The following is an 18,676-nucleotide window of genomic DNA, read 5'->3' on the forward strand; positions in this document are numbered from 1 at the left end:
ACTACAATATTTACAGGTATTTAATAAATCATTTAAATCCGAGATTGCTTACTCATCCAAATGTAATACATAATGTTTTTTTTTTTAATTTCTTTTTGTTGTGTGATTGTTCTGAAAATGGAAAAGATGCTATGGGGTTTTTCTTAGTCTCTTCTCCACTGCACATATGATTCACAGGTGGGTTTTCTTCAAGAGGATTGGTTTGACTCATCTTTTAGTGCTTAATTAGGTGATATTTTGATGAAGTTATTTATTTGATCAATCAGTCTGGACTCTCCACTATAGGCTTCAAGAAAATAACTGTTTCAAATACAACTGCATCAAATAAGGACTGAAACTGATTCAAAAGGCTTGAAATATTACAAGAACCCATAAATTAAGAACTCCATCAAAGTGCTTGAACACGAGGACGGTTCAACAACACTCTTCTTCCAACATCCTTCAAAAACTTGATTTTGGTTTTTTTGAGCGTGGCTACAACTTCTTGCATGTTTATTCTCTCGTCCAGTGGCTCCGCACAGCAAGCAAGAGCTAATCGCATAATCGACGATAAACAATCTATCTTAGTCACATAATCATGATCTTCCTCTTTTGCTACCAGTAGATTGGCATCCACAACTTCAGCTATTGCTTCTGATAATAGTGAATTTGCAACCCATTGTTTTAGATTCATTTCCTCAACAAACATCTCATTTGTAGGCTTCATTTTTGTGAATGTTTCCATGACCACAATACCAAAACTGTATACATCCCCTTGCGTCGAAACAATTCCATCCATTCCGTACTCTGCAATATTAATATGCCAAAGAAAGTTAGAAGTCCAGTTATTCATGATTTTAAGGACAACACGTATAAGGTTGAAGGTTATTAAACTAGAAATTAGATCACCTGGAGCCATATACCCAACTGTGGCTAGGGTCATTGTTCGGGTCATGGAATCCCCTAAACCCAAGAGTTTTGCAATGCCAAAATCCGCAACATGTGCAACCATATCATCATCTAGTAGTATATTGCTTGGCTTCAAATCACAATGGACAATTGGTACTGAATAACCATGGTGTAGGTATTCCAATGCCAATGCAACATCTACCATTATATTCAATCTCTTTAGGATATCAAAAGAAGAGTTTTGAGAATACAACCACTTCTCAAGGCTCCCATTAGGCATGTAGTTCAGTACCAAGCCTTTGAAATCCAACTGGCTGCAACAGCTGATGATTTTGATAAGATTTCGGTGCCGAATATTGCTTAGCATTTCACATTCCCTCTCAAAACTCTTGAAAGCCCCTTCTAGCTGCAAATCAAAAATCTTTACTGCAACATCTATCCCATCTGACAATGTCCCTTTATATACTGAGCCAAAACCCCCACTTCCAAGTAAGTTGCTATTGTTAAATCCATTTGTCGCCCTTAGAAGTTCAAGGTGTGAAACTCTTCTCCAAAGAGATTGAGGTAACAAGGTAGCCTCTGTGGCAACTTCAACTTTCCTTTTCCTATGCAGTATAAATATGGCTACAAAGGCTAGGAATACTGTTGCTATTATTATTGCTGGAATAATATATTTCAAGTTGGACGAAGTAGCTTTCCTTGAACTTGGTTGAAGTGTATTATTTTTGCATGGTGGGACATGGAGTCGAGCTGCGCCACACAACGCCTTATTCGAGACAAATGATAGAGCAGAGAAGTTTGTGAAAGGTCCGCCTTCTGGAATTTCCCCTTGGAGTTTGTTGAAAGACAAATTCAGGTACTTCAGATTCAAGAGTGCTTCTAGAGACTTTGGAATTGCTTCAGTCAAATTGTTCTTGGATAAATTTAAGTGTACCAAGCCTTTTAAGCTGCCGAATGAACTAGGAATAGGGCCTTCTAAATAATTATTTGCCAAGGACATAGTAACCAAACCTAGAAGATCCCCAATGCTGCTTGGTATAATACCAAATAAATGGTTGCTTGATAAATCCAAGTATGACAAAACTTTCAACTTACCAATATCTTGTGACAGAGATCCGTTTAGAATATTGGATGACAAGTCAAAGTACCAGACTTGTTCAAGCCCCCACAAAGTAGATGGTATTGTAGAAGTTAACAAATTGGACTTTAATGATAGCTTTCTAAGATTTGCAGCTAGATTACCAAAGCATGAAGGTATAAAACCAGAAAGTTGATTAGAACCTAAAACTAAATCAGCTAGTTTGGTTAGTTGACAAAGTTCATTGGGGATATGTCCTTGCAACTTGTTACCTAACAAATACAAACCTTGGAGACTCCCTAGTCTTCCAATAGAAGTTGGAATTAACCCACTCAATTGGTTGAGTTCCAGGTTTAAATATATCAAGCTGCTCAAGTTGCCAATATCATTGGGGATGCTACCCTTCAATTTGCCTTCACTTAAAGATAGTTTTTGAAGCGATGTAGAGAGATTCCGAAAGGAAATAGGTAGAGGAGAGTTTAATGGATTACGTCCTAGGATGAATACCCTAAGATATCTAAGATTAGTGAAACAGGAAAGGATGTTCAATTCTGGAGTAGAAGTGTCAACCGTCAAATTATTCTGGTATAAGCCAAGATACTCAAGGTTTGTTAAGGCACATAGCTTGTTAGGAATAAACCCAGAAAAAGAGTTGTCAGTCATGTCTACGTAAGTAAGCTTTGAAGCATTGGAGATAGAGTTGGGAATTACTCCGCTGAGTTTATTCACTCCTACTACTATCCATTGTAGGTTTGGAATTCCAATGCCTAGGTCTGCTAGGAGGCTGCCTGAGAGTTGATTGCCAACAAGTGAAATTTCTATCAACTTAGACATATTGAAGATTGTGGATGGAATGGGGCCATTGAGATTGTTCAAATTGAGTAACAAATACTGTAGATTTTGAAGATCGCCAACCTCGTACGGTATAGTACCTGTCATAATTAGTATTAGTACACAAGTTCAATTTTTTCGTCTTAGTATTCTAAAATATCATACTCCCAAATGGTTCACATCTTGTTCTAAACTATTTGAGAATGTGAAATATTTATTACACATAAAGATTGATGTAAGATGACTAAAAAGTCTTTTAAGACTATTTGTTGAAAAATGGTCACATTTATATTAAAGAAGGGAACTTTCTATTTTCAATCTAACTTAGGAAACCCTTTGTATATATATTTAGGAAGGGTAATGCTAGGGAGACTAAATTTGTAGACTACATTTTGGAAACTAAATAACATGGAAGTTGATGATTGATTTATTACTTAAACGTTGATAAACGTGCACATTCTTATTGGTGCCACATCATTTAGTTTGCAAATTTAATCTCCAAATTTAGTTTCCCTAGTGGTACCCATTTAAGTATTATGAAATCCTATGTGGCTTGTTTGATAACCATTTCATTTTTAGTTTTCGTGTTTAAGATATGAGAAGGGTGATGGGAGAGGGGAAGAAATAAAGAAGAATTAATTGAAATAAAATCGTGATAATTAAGTACAGAAAATAACTTAAGTTGTTTTTTTTTTTTCCTTTTTTTGTTTGTTTTATATTTCATTTTATACACTCCCACCATCCTTCACACTTACGTATTCCTAATTTCTCCTATACATTCTCCCCAACTCTATAATACAAAAATAAAAATTACACAGTTACCAAACCGTCCCTTAAATTTTTTAAACCATTAATGATTAATACCCTAATTTATTTATTCATTAAACAGGATAGAAGAAGCACCATGGAGGGAAGGGGGAAGGATGTGTCTAGATGATTGGAACCAGAGAATATTAGATAAATAGACTTGGTAATTAAGTACCTGTCAAGGTGGTGTTGGAAATATAAAGCTCTGTTAACTGGGTCAAGTTCCCAATAGTTCTTGGTATGCTTCCATTGAAATTGTTGAAGGCCAATACTAAATTAAGAAGCTCTGTGCACTGCCATAACTTGTGTGGAAGTGGACCATCAAATTGGTTGTCCGCCAAATTCAACAGCTGAATACTTGGAAGATGCTGGCATATATTGTCTGGCAAACTACCACTTAAGTTGTTTTGGGCTAGAGCCAAAATTGTCAAAGAGGACATGTTGAAGACAACAACAGGAATATGACCTTTTAGGGCATTACCCTGCACAAACAACCTTTCCACCTGATCTTTACTGCCAATCAAGTTTGGGATTTCTGAAAAATCAACACATATGGGGAAAAATTCAATAGGCAATATTAGACAAGCTTATATTACTATAACAAACTTTACAGAGTTATAACCAAAAATAATCAACTATAACAGATACATTATAAAAATGAAATGGCTGGAACAAAAAGTAAAAATATTCAAAATAAAGTGGCTTGGCACCTGATAGGGGCTTGCATAGTCGTAATGTTTTACAAAACTTTGCCCCTTCTCGTTGTTTGAAGTTCCATGGACGTGTATCTCCTAGGATGCAACTCACCTATAAATTAAGGATCCAGCATTGACCTCTGGCAAACTATTGTGTGCTTCTCTCTTTAGGCAAATGGGAATATTTGTATGTGAAATTATTTAAAGTGATTTTTACAGCAGCCTTGTATGTGTTGTAATTTATATTTCACATTGTATGATTGTGTAAGTCTTTGGCAGAGCAAGTTTCTCTCACCTTATGGTTTACAATAAATAAAGGCACTAATATTATGGAAATTACATTCTACAATTTCTTTAAGCATTATTCTCTCCACTCTCTCTTGGCCACACGTGTCTCTCCCCTTGGTAAATTGGGAAAATTACATTATCAAGCATGCTCTTGATATTGCACTAAGGAATCTGAATGGTATTTTCTGCCACACAAACCAATTCACGCCTCATCAGACAATCCAAGTTCTTCTAAAACATGGTCTTAATTGTTGATAATTTTACAACCTTGATTGCATGAAATATTGACCATGATGTATGAATCCAACTTTTAAGCATTCTGAACTATACATTCTACTTAAATTGTGTTCTCATTATATTATACATCCATAAAAATGAAGAAAACAAAAATGAGGGATTTTCTACCCTAAATAGTGTGAGCCACGGTGTCAAGTCGTTGAAGTTGCGCTGCCAACGAGCCAAGGCTTGTAGGTCATACTGTTGAGCCGAGCCACCTAAGTCACCAAGCTTATGGGTCGGGTTGACCTGACCCGTCCTTACGTTGACTTTATGAAATTTTCTCGGGAACCCTCCTAGACTAATTTTGACGTCTTGAATCTGCTTTTGACATCCGTTTAGTGCAATTCTAAAGTTTTGACGTAGTTGACCGGCTCGGCGTCTCGATTGACTTTTTGGGTCAACTGTTGACTTTTTAAGAAATTTTCCCTGGACCCCTCTTAGGGTAATTCGATGCCCTGATTCCATATTCGTGCTCCGTTTTCCCAAATTCAATCGTTTTTAGTAGGGTCTTACTAATTGGTCCCTTTATGTGTTTATGTGCGTTTATTAGTGGCGATCCTGTCCTTCTTAGTTTGAATGGCTCTTCGACGACGAAGTATCTGTAAGTAGACCACTTCTTAAATTGCATGATTTTTACTAAATGCTAGGCTTGCATTCATGAAAAGCATGATTTCATGATTTTACGTTTTATGCATTATTTATGATTTATCGAATTATGTTTTACGAAACGTTATGAATTATTAGATTTACGCGTATGAAATATTACGGATTTACGAATATGATTTGTTATGGTTTATGAATTGATGCTTTGAGCTTTGAGCTCCGATGATTTAGAAAGATTATAATTTATGTTTTCGGTGCTTATTTAATGGGTGAGCATACAACACATACACACAACATGAGTATGTATACGTCTATGGCCATATGACACAATTGAGGATATTTATGACATACTCCCAACTTCACTGGTGAAATTAGTGTCAGACAGCTTCACTAGCCACGGCTAGTGTCAGTGTGTTATGTATATGTTTCTTTTCTAGCATAACTCAAAGTTGTACAGCTTCACCTACGTGTGATGAGACCTACCATATTTCTTCACTGGAGTAACTCAATGTCGTACAGCTTCATCCTCAGGTGAGGATATGCCTTTGGGCGACTATGATACCCCTAGTTGAGTACTTTATTATTTTGGGTTTACGAAGGTTTTATGGATTTGCCTTCTGGCAACTATGTTATCATTACTGAGCGTTGTTTTATACATACACGTTTTAGATGTTTTCATGGCATGTTAGGGGTTTCAGAAAAACCTAGTATGTAGTATTATATATATATATATATATATATATATTTTTTTTTTTTTTTTTGTTTTTTTTTTCAAAATAGGGGGTTAGTATGTTCAAAAGAAAAATGGTTTTACTTAGTATTATTATTATAAACTTTGGTCCACTTACCTTTTTGTTTTGCACCCCCTTCATGACTTAGAATCAAGGCGTACCATCCCAGCGTTGAGGCGTTCCCATATTGGTACCTTCAAGTCCTCTCGGTGTAGGACCCCCATTTCTTTTTAATCTCATTGTTATATAAGACTCCTTTCGAAATATCCTTAATTAGTTGTATGCTCTGAACACGTTCCTGCATTCGCATATTTCATTATATTTAAATTTACTTATTTGAATTATGACACGCTCGACCTTGATATTCATCAAACACCAGGGTAGGCACGTGCTGGCCAACACCCGAAGGTGACGAAACCATATTAGGATGCATGAGAAATAAGATCAATTAACCGACATAAATAAAACTTGTAAATTTAATTATAATGAATATGCATCTATGGAATGTGTTTAGAGCATACAACTAATCCGAGACACTAAAATGAATAATATAATTGAATGAACAAAAGGATGGGTCCTACACCAAGAGGACTCGAAGATGCCGATGCGGGAGTGCCTTGACGCCGGGATTGTACGCCTCGATTCTAATTCCTAAGGGGGCGCAAAACAAAATATGAGTGGACCAAGTTGATATATATAAGTAATACGAAAACAATTAATATTTACCGTACTAACCCCCATATTAATGAAAACTCAATAGTATAATATGTAATAGGTTTTCCGAAAACCCTAGCATGCCATAAAACCTTTGCGTAAAACATGTATTGTGTATAATGTGCTTAGTAGTGTTATCATAATCGACCGAAGCAACTACATCACTTGACCGAAGCCAAATATAAATATCTTCCGGCCGAAGCCATCTACAAACGCCTGGCCAAAGCCAAATATAAATATCTTCTGGTCGAAGCCACGAACCTATGCCTGGCTGAAGCCATATATATATCTTCCGGCCGAAGCCACCAACCTACACCCGGCCGAAGCCAAATATAAATATCATTCGCCCATAGGCAGTATCATTGAATAATCACTAAGTAAGCACATAAAAACATTAACATAATATTTCTAAAATATATATATATATCTACCTCAAATCGTAGCTCAGTAACTAAAACGTCTCAGGAAACGAACATCATAAACGGATTCAGGATGTCAAAAAACATAAGGAGGGATCTTGTGTACCCTCACGCGCCGCCACACACCGAGCATAGTACCTCCAATGGAGGCGTGTGTGCTCCACGTGCCGGCCAAGACCTGCGCTCATGCGAGCCCACGCGTGGACCTACTTGCGGCCTGGGTTCCAGGATTGGTTTTGGGTTGGGTCAATTCTCCTTGGGTTTGGGCCTGAGGTAGCTGGGCTTGGGCCTAGCTTGTTGGGTTAGGCCTAGGCTAAAGGGTTGGGCTGGGTCTCATTTGGGTTACAATTATGGATTGGGCCGAGAGTTTAGGCTGGGTTGTGGGTCGAGTTTAACCCATTTTCAGGCCAAGGTTTGGCTGGTTTCTAGGCATAACTTCAAATGCCCATAACTTCTTTGATACTCAACCAAATTAAGTGATTCGAAAACCAAAGTTGTAGTACTCAACAAGATGAAGAGAATGGTATCTTGCACGACGGCTAACTCGTCATGGCTTGCCCAAAAAATACCTCGAAAGTGGCAGTGCTCATCATAAAACTAGGAAAAGCTACTTCGAGCTATTTTCTACGATTAACACGTATGTATAACTCAAAACAAGCTTTGATCTAACCCTAAAACACATCCCCAAGGGTTTCTAGAAACTTACCAATGCCGAAAAAATCACGAAACACATCAGGGAAGATAATGAACAGTGACACCCTGTTGGGTTTCCCGATGTTTGGCTTGGGGTTTTCAAAGCCTCTCCATCCAGGTGGTGGTGGTTTGAGGTGGTTGTGGTTGTGGTTGCTATGTGTGTGTGGTTCAGAGAGGAGATGAGAGGGAAAGTTTACTGAGAGAGGGCTCAAGAAGAGGGGAGAGATAAAGACAATGAGAGAAAGTGAGGGAGATAGATGAAAGAGTTATGAGAAGGAGAGATCACAGATCCAAAAGGAAGAAAGGAAAAAGGGCATTGGGGACAAACCAAAATGAGTGGGGCCCACTTGGGCATGCCAAATAAGGTCCAAAAGAAACCCATTTCAAAATATCTAATCCAACCATAGTGAAAATACCAAAATACCCTTTCATTCCAAAATACCAAAACCCATTTCAAAATATCTCTATCTTACTACTTGCTAAGAAACAAAACCAGTTTTCGATGAAAAATCATCAAGTATAAACCAAGTGTCTCAACTGATGTGCCTGAAGCACATGCCAACACAAATCAAGGCCAAAATCGATGCTCTAAGCATGGTAAGCATGACAAGGGTTCAAGCCCTTAACCAAAGGCCCAACGTTGACATAGTTATGGCCAATCCAAGGGAGGAAACAAAACCCTGGAATGCAAAAACCTCACTCTCAAAGCCTCAAACTTCAAGAATAAATGCACTTGCCCCAATAAAAGTAGATATGTGCTACCATTGTGGTTCCAAGTATCATTGGTTTCTCGTTTGCTGATCTTCCGCCCAAGTTGTAGCTAAGTATCATTCATGTTGTCAAAAGTCTAAGGCTAATTTTGTTAAAGTGGAAAATTATGAAGATACAACCATGGAAAATTCTAAAGATACAACCATGGAGATTCCTGACTTTCAGGAAGCATATACTCTAATAAAAGATTATATTTTTAGACATGGGCCAACTTGTGGCCGGGTTCCCCCTAGTGGCCGAATTCCTCAACTGGTCGAACCCCTATCCTTATTTTTGTTGGTTTAAGTTTTGAATAATTTCCTTTGTTGATTATTTTGTTTTAAAATTTTGAATAAATTTATGGATATTATTTTACAAATGATTAATTGAATGAATGAAATTTAAATTTCGTTGTCATGAGACCAATTCAATTAATTTATTTCTAGGTATGTCTTATGGAGAAGTTAGTTGTCTGACAGATAGTGCAACCACACACACCATCTTGCGTAAAGGAATCTATTTTACGAACGTCATACCTAAATATCACCTCTGACAAACCTTTAAGGCCAATCCAACTTGATTGAGGGGTACGGTACAGTCAGTACAATGTTGTTCAATGATATTGAATTAAACATTAAAAAGTCCATTTACTCACCCTGCTTCGAAAGAACGTTATTGAACTTTAAAGATATTTGAGATAGCAATTATCACACCGAAACCTTTGAAGAAAATAAAGTTGAATTCCTTTGCATAATTTCCTATGAATATTGCCAGAAGTGTATTTTACAAAAAATGAAGGCCCTTCTGAATGGCTTGTAATTACTACCATCCGCTTCATTAAAGTCCACCATTTGGTGAGCCCTACCCCTGAGTTTACATTGAAAACTATGCTTTGGCTTGATCGTTTCGAACACCCTATATATGATGTGATGTATCATATCCACAAAGCTTCACACTGGCATCTTCTAACTAGAAGTTTTGGTGACGTTCAACGTAAATTTACATGTCAAGCCTATTCCTTGGGTAAGCTTCTTACTTGTCCATCTACAGACAAGATCCAAATGGATCCTTAAACCTTTCTTCAAAGGATTCAAGGGAACATTTATGAACCTATTCAACCGCCCTACCCATTTAGATACTTTATGATATTGGTTGATGTGATATCTACTTGAGTAATTACACACTCAAGGGGAGATAGAAGTGTGGTGAATCCATGGTTCTAAAAGACGCTACTAGTCGGGCAGTGGGCTGGCGCTTAACACTTAAGCGGACTAATAGATTTAAGTAAATTTATTGTATATCATATATATAAGTACCTATTTATACTTACAAAAACTATACTTGTATTGAGAATTTGAAAAAGATAAAATGCAAAATAGAAGAATACAAAATTTGTTATTAATACAACATATAAGTTTATTGAGAAAAGTTTGTCTACAATATGGGCATTGTCTACTATATTTTTATGATATTAAGGAATGCTTGTTTGCATGTATTAATATAAGATTTTGTTAATTATTTAATTAATTAAGTATTATTGTAATTGCTTGTGGTTCATTGTTGGTGGATTAAAAAAGTGGGCTACATAAGTGACTTGTGATGGCCTACAAACCTTTTTGGCCCAAAACTTATCAGCTTGAGTTTACAAAAGCGGTGTCATTCACCAAATTAAAAAAATTGCTATATGCCTTTTGCAACTTTACTCTGCCACGCGCCGCCGCTATCCTACCTAATTTGTAGGCAGAGGGGGCGTTGAGGGGGAGCGAAATGTGCAGTCGCACATGACCCTAAATTTTAAGGGGTTCTAAATTTTTGCCATCTAATATTATGTAATAATGTTCAATATTTAAAAATGACTTTTGTTAACACTTTTAAATCTCATTGTGCACTGCTTAAAAGAGTAATTTTTTTTTTATTCTAAACATAAAAATTTGGAGTGCGAGATATTTTGGGTATCAATAGTAACATCCTAAAAAGGGATATTTTTCAATTTTATTATATAATTTTATATATTCAAGTGAAATTTTAAAGTTAGAGTTTTGAAGTTTTTTTTCATGTTTGGTTGTTGAAGATTGAAATGCTTTTGATCATTTAGTGAATGTTATATTTGTAGCTCTTTTTACTTATAATTAATGACATTTGTAAACTTGCAATAAGTGAGTGCTAAAGTTTGTTTTGATTTAAGTGATTGTTTCTAGCATCAATACATTGTCTTACTTTTCTAAAACTATCTCAAGGGGGGCCCTTTTGTGAAATCCCGTTCCTGGATTTCACTGTTATAATATACGTATTTGTATTATTGAGATTTTATATTATTTTTTGAGAATTTATATCAATTTATTTGAATTTAGATTTCAATTAACTAGTTATGAAGAGTGAAGTTTGGAAAATTATTATTTACTCGTTGACCTTTCGAGGTCATAAGTAACGTTTTCGAATAGATCTCAAAACCACGAATGCATAGGCGAAAACTGTTTGCGAGTCTGGATTATTATGGTATAGTTACGGACATTTGAAATCGTTTTACTAAACTATAGGCTATAAATTAATTAAAACTCCCATCATGTGGGAATGGTAACCAATCAAAGTTGAGGACAAATTAGATTAGTTGTTGATGGACCATTCAGAAAAGAAAAGAGGAAGGGACCAATCAGAAAAGAGGGAGGTTCTTAAAGGAAAAAAAAGGGGGGAAAGGATCTAATTCTAACCCATTTGGGGGGGGGGGGGGAGAATGGACTCGTTAACCCACTCACTTGGCCCGTTTGTATCTCCTCCGTCCGAGCTCCGTTTTGGGTGATCTTGGTGTCCATGGAAAGCTCTTCACGAGCCCTACATCTCTGTAGTGTTAGGTTTCCCATTTTCTTTTCCATCTTTGCAATTCGAAGCCACAAAGCCGACAACTTTTTTGACAGTTTTATCATTTTTCGGGTGATTCCGACAACCATTTCCTTTGAGTGAGGTATGAAACTTCATCAACTCTTCATAATGTTCAAGTTGGTATGCTTAGTTTGTACTTTTGTATTCATTTTAGAGTTGGGTGTTTAGAACCCTAGAAATCCGGTTTTCTCTGGTGAATTTGGATGGTTTCCAGTTATAATTTATCGTTGGCCTAGTTGTGAAAAGTGTTTCCCTTGTTGAGCCCTAGCTACCATGTAAATTTGAGCTCATTTAGTTAATGTTGAAAATTCGGGGTTTCTAAACCTTCCACCTTGACTACCACCGCATGTGGCGGTGCGTGAGACCGTCCATGAGTGTTGTCTAAGTACCAAATACCTTCTAGTGACCCTGTAAACCTATGTCTAGCTCGATTTCCTAAAATTTAATTGTTTGGTGCGGTGATCAAATTGGACCGCCACTTGTTTGTGTGATTGACGACAATCTGACCGTGGGATCATAATGAAAATTTAGTATGTTATTCTAGAAGCATAATGTGGACTTTGGGAAGTTATGGACTAGAAATCTGATGTGCGGATCTTCAGGATCGAATTACGTAGAGTTGTGGACCCTATCGTTGACCGAGAGTTGATTTGTGGTCAACATGTCTCGAAACATTCTAAATAATAAAATTAGTACTACGAGACTAATTGAAGTCTAGTGGGCTTATATTGGTTAGATAATGACTTGAATATATGAGATATGATTATTATCTTAATTTCTTATATTGGTATCATTTGTGAATATGAATTGGTCTTATAAATATGATTTCTATTGAAATGTGATTTTTATATATTTAGCCATAGACCTATGTTTATTACATATGATTTGGCTTGTGTACTGGTGATGTTTGTGATATATATATATATATGTGTGTGTGTGTGTGTGTGTGTGTGTGTGTGTGTTTAGTTATTTTTTAATAATGTGAACGATAATTATGATGAATGTTATGACAATTATGGGATCTAATTATTGTTTGATAATTATTTGGATATGATTGCCAACTGAATACCTATTTGAACTTGGCATTACTACCTAGCATGTGATAGGGATGAAAGTCAGGAGATGAGTTAGGTACTTTATTAGATTTTTCTTAGTTGAAATAGTAATTAGGGGAATTCCTTATGCTGTGCTCCATATGACTAGATGTTGGTTGATATGTGGAATCGATAACGTGTATATGTATGCTAGGAGTGATCATGCTTGGTATATCCACGATGGGTGATCACTACCTAGAGCTATATGATACAGTCCTGCTTGGTATATCCACGATGGGTGATCACTGCCTACGGTATTAGACTATGCATATGGTTCTGCTTGGTATATCCGCGATGGGGAACCATACGCATGCTAGGAGTGATCATGATTGGTATATCCGCGATGGGTGATCACTACCTAGAGCTAGGATGTGGTCCTACTTGGTATATCTGCGATGGGGGACAATATGTATTCAGGGGTGATCATGCTTGGTATATCCGCAATGGGTGATCACTGTTTGCACGATGAGATTATGCCTATGGTTCTACTTGGTATATCCACAATGGAGGACCATACGCATTCTAGAGGTGATGATGATTAGTTGTACTTGGTGCATTTGATAGGCGATCATATTTAGTTTGGTTCCGTTGAGTGGTCTGGAACCTGAGGTTGTTGGATTTCGTAGAGTGGTCTGAAATCCCATTATTTGGAGAAGTAGGCTTGGCCTAACTGTGTCACTCTAGCCTTAGTTTTATATATATTTGTGTCAATGGTTTCGAGAATCTTGTGAATTGAGTTAGAAAAGATGTTGGACCTCTGGGTGACTCCTTCAGAATTTTCTACGATTCAATTATGATTTCATAAGGTATGAATTTAGAAGATATGAGAATGATTGTTATTACCTTGATCAAATTAATTAATTAATGTGGCTAAAGAATGGTTTTGTGTTTCGTCGGTTCTTAAATATGATGTATGTTGTGAATTGTGATATCATGATGAGACATAATGATTTATATGTTGGATGGAAGAGAAATCATGATTTCATGAGGGTTTGTTATGTAACTTGAGCCCAGGAATTTCATGCTATCAGGTTATATTAAATGATTGAGGAATGTTATGCTTTTCTGCTTGAACTCAGTGGGATAAATGTCTGATTTTGTGAATGGTGAACTACGAATGGCTTGATCCCTATTGAGGGTACATAGGCAGTCTAACGAGGAGGTTAGATGCAGTCATAAAGTATACGAAAAAAATTACTACGCAAATTCGAGGCATGAGTTGAGCTTGGTACATATCCCGGAGACGGGGTATGTTAGATATACGGGGTTTTTTATGGCGTCACGTGTCGGTCCTGGACGTAGGTCGGGATTGGGGCGTGACACCTTTTATAAATTTCGTACAAGGCTCCCAAAATCTCAGAGATGACCCTATTTGTAGGTGGCAATTGCAAATCTAGTGAAGGTCATGGCCTCCACCTACTCAAACCGTCCAGCCACCCAGCCTACCTAGCCTTCCAGGCAGCCACTTAGGCGCTGCCGAATGCACTGTCCACTTTCCTTCACAATTATGGATTAATCAAGGCAACTGACTACTGCCGAGCGTCGTCTAGACCAATTTTTAGAACGCTGGGTGAACAGAGTATGTAATTAAATATAGGGGAATAAAAAACTAGTGTAATACATCCAAAGATGTTGATTACAAAATTACTAAGATGTCCATGCACTGAAGAGGGAAGACTTAGCCACCACGTCTCGACGTCAAGAATTTCAAAGCCTACTAAAACATGAAGAGGCGCAAAACAAAAGGTGTGGTTGGGCAAAAATAATCATTTCTAAAAACTTTCCTTTTCAAAGTATAAGTAACCTCTTGCCATAAAACAAGTATGAGTTCGCAAAGTATTGTACTATGTAAGTATGCAGAACGAGGTATTAAATTAATAATAATACTCGTACTCAAAATATAAAACCATTTAGAGGAATGAGGCAAGTAAAATCACAATTCCAAAGTATGTCATCGCTGATGATAATAATAATAATAATAATATTCAATGGCATCAACGGAAAGATGATATTTAAGTAGCAGATAATCACACTCAATAATCAACATATAAGGGATGCTCATTACAATTAATGCAGACACACAAGTTCATACAGAGATATTCTGACATAAAACAGGCTAAGTGTTTAAGGTTTACGCTCTAGTATTACATGCACGTGAAGTTGACACAAAACACTTATATATGAGTTCTAGTTGTCTATTGCGATCTAGGACAGGCTGGCACATATACTGGATCCAATGAAAACGTAATGGTGCATGTGAGCGTAAACATAAAGCTAATCCTTAGCCCGGAAATACAAATAAAGAACCTATGAACACTGTGTAAACATACATAATAAGCAAGTCCTATAAAAACATGACTAAGGGGTTCATATTTGTTAGCTAAGAGGGGTTTGCTCTTCTATTCTTTGCTCTTGCCGGCCGCCATTACTTCTTTCGATGATATGTCAAAACACAAGTGTCAAACCGTAATGTCACATAAAGTATTTTAAATCCAAGAGTAAAATACAATGGTGAATCTTTCCCGAAAAAGATTCACCATTCAAATAAATCACGTCGCCGACAACACAAAGTATTTGTGCTTTTAAAGTAAACGTAAAGCAAAGCAAAGCATGATTTAAAAATATATCATAAAAACATGTTTGAAATAATATAATGTAATAGTTTAAAAAGGAAACCCCACTGACTGTCATGTCGTCAGATTGAAGTTGCCTTGTGGGCTTCAAAGGTCCTCATGATACGTTTCACTTGAGTAAGAAATCACACTAATAAAAGCTAAGAGCATTTCGATGGGAGTTCTTAAATAGGAACAATTATTGTATATAATGGATATAAAACAAATATAGGGACAAAATGAATTTCTAATGGATTGGAAAACAAGTCCTTAAAGTATAGAGACTTACTGAATACATAGGGATTGTATAAGAATAACCTTGAATAAAAATAGGACTCACAATTTTGATTGAAACATTTAATGCTTTAAAATAATTAGAAAAAGGTTAATATAAACAAGAATATGTGCACCTTAAATGGAAAACGAGATCCACAATCTTGATTGAATAAAATGTTTTTTTTTTGTTGAACAAATGATATTTTCTACACTAAGGGGGCTATCAATAATTTGGTTCAAATTTACTTTTAGCGAAAATTGAACTTAAGACCTCTCATTTACAAAAGAGGAATACCACTAGACTGTAATAGTAAGTGGCAATAAAATGCTTTTAATTAATTAAACAAAGGTTAACATAAACACAAAATGTGCACCTAAACAAATTATCACATAAATCATAAAACCTTCAAATTTAAGGATTCCACTATTAGGACTCCGCCGTTGGAGGCAATATTTCTTAAGGACACAATGATTCCCTTTAAATCCTTAAATGAGTACTCCAAACTCCGTTCCTCTTGCAGACACTCGTATCGCTGAGTTCTATAATAATATGCCAAGAGAATAACTCATACATGTCACGAGAATGAAAGTCAACCAAAGACAACGATTTCTCTTCTAGGGGTATTTTAATCATTTCACATCTTTGATGATTAAAATATTCTAATTTTCAGGATGGGCTGTAACATTATTTGTACTCAATCTTCAACAAATGTGTTTAAATTATTCAGCTGGCCCTTTGAAGAGGGTTTTGTAACTTTTGTTTATAATATAAAAGTCAATTATATCCTAGCTAATTGTATTTACGGATTTGACTTCCATTAGGAACGTGTTACAATGTGATATACATAAAAATGTGGTACATCTAACATTAATCTAATAATGCAGAGGAATGACAAAGTCGAGTGTGTGGTACCTTCGAACATGTTAAAGTCAAGGAATATCCTCTTGAGCATGGTTAAGTTTCCAATTTCTCTTGCTATGCTACCTGTTAAGTGAAATATGTAGATGCCCAGTCGTAGTTAAAAAATGAACCAACAGAGTAAGTTATATAATCACTGCAACAAGAGTATATGTAATTGTGTCATACCTTCGAAATTGTTATATCCAAGTAATATCTCCTGCAACATTGTTAACTTCTCGACTTCTCTAGGTATGGTACCTATCAAAGTTTAGGCTTGTAATATATAAAGATAAGGAAAAAATAAATAAACTAGCAGATAAATAACATGGTGTTAAAACAAAAGTAAAGTAATGAATCACAAAGATTTCAAGATAGATTGTTTGGCAACTGGTTTGGCTGTACGTACCGGATAGCTCGTTGTTTCTAAGATTAAGTACTTGCAGTGCAGATAAGTTGAATATAGCATTTGGTATGGAACCCGAAAATTGATTACCATACAAATCGAGTGTTTGAAGTTTAGATAACGAACCAAACCATGATGGTATGGTTCCTTTAAACTCGTTGAAACCAAAGCTAATAAACTTCAACCTTCGTAGATGAGACAACTCTGTGGGCAAGGTACCACCAAAACTGTTGTTTCTGAATTCAAGAGCAACAAGAAATGAGAGGTTGCCTAGGTGGGGAGGAATGGTGCCGGTGAGACCCATGTAGGAGAGATTCAAGGCTGTCACTCTAAGGTGGTGTACACTGCAAGTAACGCCAACCCAGTTGCAAATGTCAGAATTGGAGGTAGACCAGTTGGTTGTCAAGATGTTTTGAGCGTCAATAGTTATATGGGATTTGAGGGCAAGAAGAGCAGACTGGTCTGTGCTGATGTTGGTTTGTGCTGCTACTGAACTCACTGTTAATATAGCTATGTATACAGAACAGTATTGGAATAGCAGCAGCAGCAACAAAGTTGTCGATGAGAGGAAAAAAGTTCTCGCCATTGTGTCCACTGTTCAGGCGGCTATCTATCGATGTGGAAAATGTGGTGTAGTCTGCAGTGATCACTCTCTGGAAACAAAAAAGAAAGAAGAAATTGGAGCTCAAAGGTTGCTTAGTCTTTTTGTACTTTGAAACTTCAATTTATAAACATTTGAAACATAATAATCGTCCATATCTATTTTATTTTGTTTAATGGGGTCCATATTTTGTTGATTGTGTCAATTCAACAAAATGCATTGCGAATTAGCCAGAAGATAGAGTATTATACTAATTAAATTCCTCTAAATTTCTGACTTTACCCTTCACAGTAATTGACAAAAGATATAGTTTTATACTAACTAAATTCCTCTAAACTACTGGAAAAAGTGTTGAGAATGAGTCACACATTGATAGGAGGAGGGATCTTGTATGAGCTTATAAGAGGTTGGGCTATTCCCTATATTGCCAATTGGTTTTATGGTGGAACCTAAACTTTCTTCATGGTATCAGAGCAGGTTATCTCACATGTGAAGTCAAACGGCCACATGCGCTCCACGTCATTCCATTGTGTTGTTCACGTGGTAGGCTTGAAAATTTGCCATACGTGAGGGAGCTGTTGAGAATGAGTCCTACATTAATGGGAGGAGGGTCCTGGACATTGATGGGAGGAGGGACGAGGGACCTTGCAAATTTGCCCCATATTGTCAATTGAATTAAAGAGAAAAGTATTATCCATTAAGGCAATCCATTATTTGCATACCGTATAGAATTATGCGTACAGACTCCTTGTTGGATTACTTGTGAGTATATATGTGTGTGTGTTTCTAATATATTGTGGTAAATATCCTACAATAATTACAACTATAATTTATAAGAGAATACAAGAACCGAAGAAATTGAGGTTTTATCATCAAAATAATTGGCAATATGAAGAGTAGTTCAACTTACTTATAAGCATTTGCAATGTTCCTTCTTTCCCCTATATGGGATTCATATATACTCTCAACACTCACTCTCACATGTAACACGTAGACAACATAAATCTGGTGACGTGGAGCACATGTGCTCGTTGGACCTTTATTCATGAGACAATCTACTATGATATCTTAAAGTAGTTGAGGTTCCACTATAAAATCAATTAGCAATATGGAGAATAATTCAACTTACTTATAAA

At 36.4% G+C, this 18,676-nt stretch overlaps 1 protein-coding gene across 2 annotated transcripts; it reads right to left on the reverse strand.

Annotated features, from left to right (window-relative positions):
- Positions 1–246: 246 nt before the first annotated feature.
- Positions 247–17,615, reverse strand: LOC126585945 (probable LRR receptor-like serine/threonine-protein kinase At3g47570). 2 transcript variants are annotated; one of them, XM_050250587.1, is made up of 6 exons: positions 16,943–17,615; positions 16,723–16,794; positions 16,549–16,620; positions 3,780–4,139; positions 889–1,716; positions 247–786 (listed from the first exon to the last, which is right to left on the reverse strand). In XM_050250587.1, the coding sequence occupies exons 1-6, from the start codon at positions 17,523–17,525 to the stop codon at positions 389–391; spliced, it is 2,313 nt and encodes a 770-aa protein (XP_050106544.1). In that variant the 5' UTR covers positions 17,526–17,615; the 3' UTR covers positions 247–388. The 2 variants fall into 2 exon arrangements, with proteins under 2 accessions (XP_050106544.1, XP_050106537.1); XM_050250580.1 differs by having other exon boundaries at positions 889–2,898.
- Between the last annotated feature and the right edge of the window lie 1,061 nt (positions 17,616–18,676).

The sequence above is a fragment of the Malus sylvestris genome, chromosome 2 (assembly GCF_916048215.2).
Source record: "Malus sylvestris chromosome 2, drMalSylv7.2, whole genome shotgun sequence".
NCBI classification, from domain to species: domain Eukaryota; kingdom Viridiplantae; phylum Streptophyta; class Magnoliopsida; order Rosales; family Rosaceae; genus Malus; species Malus sylvestris.

Excerpts from the sequence above, each read along its gene's own strand:
- LOC126585945 (XM_050250580.1), bottom strand. The coding sequence starts at position 17,525 with ATGGCGAGAACTTTTTTCCTCTCATCGACAACTTTGTTGCTGCTGCTG. Across the intron at positions 16,795-16,942 it reads TAGAAACAACGAGCTATCCG|GTACCATACCTAGAGAAGTC; the intron begins GTACGTACAGCC and ends AAACTTTGATAG. Across the intron at positions 4,140-16,548 it reads TGACTTTAACATGTTCGAAG|AAATCCCAAACTTGATTGGC; the intron begins GTACCACACACT and ends TTGATTTTTCAG.